Here is a 2,526-nt window from a genome sequence, read left to right on the forward strand (position 1 = left end):
GCGTTGACCAACGACAAAATCATCCGTTCGGCCTTTGAGTACCTTCTTTCCGGCTTGGCCATTGTTTTGCTGATATAGAACACCGGGAACTACTTTCCATCTTTGCAATAGATCAGAACGGCACTTGTCGCGATGCTGGATACCTTAAGGTACACAAAGAGCTTTTCATTTGGCTCGGGAGCAAATAGGACCGGAGGGTTTCGCATATAGTCTTTCGGGCTGGTCAATGCCTGTCGTTATTCATCCCCCAGGCTTGTCTTCCATGGCCTCGTATCGTGTCAAAAAATGGTTTACAGCGGTCTGAAAGCTTCGAAATGAACCGACTCAGTGCAGCTATTCGACCTGTGAGTGCTTGCACTTCTTTAATTGTCTTTGGTCCTGCATTTCTGATCAGAGCTTCCGCCTGGGTTGGGCTAGCCTCAATTCCTCTATAATTGACCACATACCCGAAGAATTGGCCAGAGCTTACGCCGAATGAGCATTTGGTTGGATTAAACTTCATTTCGTACTTCCTCAACACACCAAACACATCCTGTAAGTGCTCCAAGTGGTCATTCTTCTTCTTACTCTTTACCACCATATCATCAATGCAAGCCTCCACAATTCTCCCCATTTGACTTTTGAAAATCTTGCTGATTAACATCTGATAAGTAGCTCCAACATTCTTTAGTCCGAACGGCATGACTTTATAGCAGTAGGTCCCACGTTCAGTAACAAAAGAAGTTTTCTCTTCATCAATCTGGTCCATGGGGATCTGATTGTAACCTGAGTAAGCATCCAGGAAGGTTAACCGTTCGTACCCAGTAGTGGCATCCACCATTTGATCAATCATTGGCAATGTGAAGTTGTCCTTTTAGGCAGGATTTGTTCAGATTAGTGAAGTCAATACATACTCTCCATTTTCCATTCTTTTTTTGCACAACGACGACATTGGAGAGCCAGGCCGGGCATTAAACCTCTCTAATGAATCTTGCATCGAGCAACCGATTAATCTCCTGAGCTATGATTCGATTGCGTTCTGGAGCGAATCTTCTCTGCTTCTGCTTCACAGGCTTTGCGTTCGGATCTACATTGAGGAAATGATAGGACACAAAAGGACTAATTCTCGGCATGTCTGAATGGCTCCACGCGAACATATCTGCATTCTGAGTCAAGAAATCAATCAACCATTGTTTTTCCTCTTCAACAAGTTTTGATCCCACCCTCGTTGTTCGATCTGGCTTCTTATGGCCGATCTGCACATCAAGAAGAGGTTCTTCAGTCAGAACTGACGGCTTCTCCTCCCCACTCTTGTTGGGTGGAGGATCCTGTAATTGCTATCTTGGACTTGCAGAATGGATGAGAGTTTTCCCCTTTTCAGCAGATTTCAAAGTCACTGAATAACATTCTTTAGCTGCAACCTGGTCCCCATGAATATCAATCACCTTGGTCCCATTTGGACCCAAGCATCGCATCACTTGATGTAGAGTTGATGGGACACCCTGAACTCTGTGAATCCACCCTCTTCCCATCAAGAGGTTGTAAGATGGATGGATTTCTACGACCACAAAACTCTCAGTCAGAATTCTCTTAGCAGCTTGCACTGTTAATTCCACCATACCAATGGGCTCCACCTGCTTCTCATTAAATCCTAGCAATGGATTTCCTGTGGCTTTGAGCTTCTCGGGTTCGATCTCGAGCCGGTCGAACGTTATTCTGGGCATGACATTTACACTGCTTCCTGGATCAATCAGAACTCTTCGCACCAGGCATTCTGCAACTATCAGACTAACGACTAATGGATTTTCATGAGGAACCTGAACGCGTAGCAGGTCTGTTATATCAAACTTTATCTGTGCCAATGCGTTCTGCTGATGCAAAACATGCACACTGCCAATCCTTCTCTTCATCTGGGCCTGGCGTAATCGCGTTTTGAGCAGCTTCTCTGACTCCGCTGTTTGTTCAGGTCGGCCATGAATCGTATTTATAATCCGAACGGGATGAGTGCTGTGGTGATTCGGCTTCTGAGTTCTCTTAACCTACTCAGCCGGTCGGTTCTGCTCTTGTGCCGGACCTTGAGCATATCCTGCAAATTCCCCATTTGCGATCAGCATCTCCACTTGCCTCCTTAGGTTCCTGCATTCATTAGTCTGATGACTAAAGTCACTATGGAAAGCACAATGTTTAGATTGATCCCTCTGTTCAAGAGGTTGTCTGATTAGTAAGAGAGGGCAAAACTTATCTTTGTTTTCTTGATACAGCCTTGCCAGAGTAACTCTGAGTGGAGTAACTAATTCTTCCTCTGTAGGCTTCTACTCTGCCTTCCGGGAGGTCTGACGTTGTGGCTGAGCTTGTTTTTGCCAGATCTTGGCTTTGGACTTCTCCTCTGTTGAGATAATTGATGTCTTCCTTGCATTAGCTGCTTCTTCTTCTTCCAGATGCACAAAACCGTCAGCTCTCTCGTTCAGCTCGTCCATGATCTTTGGCGTATTCACCACCAGGCTTGTGTGGAACGGTGTCCCTAGGTTCATTGCAAGTTTAAATGCT

The 2,526-nt window shown here is 45.4% G+C and overlaps 1 protein-coding gene across 1 annotated transcript; it reads right to left on the reverse strand.

Annotated features, from left to right (window-relative positions):
• Positions 1 to 223: 223 nt before the first annotated feature.
• On the reverse strand, positions 224 to 2,080 carry LOC132296026 (uncharacterized). Its single transcript, XM_059794274.1, has 4 exons — positions 2,023 to 2,080; positions 1,401 to 1,933; positions 957 to 1,307; positions 224 to 850 (listed from the first exon to the last, which is right to left on the reverse strand). Exons 1-4 carry the CDS (start codon positions 2,078 to 2,080, stop codon positions 224 to 226), a joined length of 1,569 nt encoding a protein of 522 aa, XP_059650257.1.
• Positions 2,081 to 2,526: the final 446 nt, after the last annotated feature.

This window comes from Cornus florida, unplaced genomic scaffold (assembly GCF_030987335.1).
Source record: "Cornus florida cultivar Cherokee Brave unplaced genomic scaffold, ASM3098733v1 CherokeeBrave_3.0.0_Hap2_Chr02, whole genome shotgun sequence".
In the NCBI taxonomy this organism is placed as follows: Eukaryota; Viridiplantae; Streptophyta; class Magnoliopsida; order Cornales; family Cornaceae; genus Cornus; species Cornus florida.

Coding starts and splice junctions, on each gene's coding strand:
- LOC132296026 (XM_059794274.1), bottom strand. CDS start 2,080: ATGGGGAATTTGCAGGATATGCTCAAGGTCCGGCACAAGAGCAGAACC. Junction 1,308..1,400: donor TTGATATTCATGGGGACCAG/GTTGCAGCTAAA, acceptor TAGCAATTACAG/GATCCTCCACCCAACAAGAG. Junction 851..956: donor ATGCAAGATTCATTAGAGAG/GTTTAATGCCCG, acceptor CCTGCCTAAAAG/GACAACTTCACATTGCCAAT.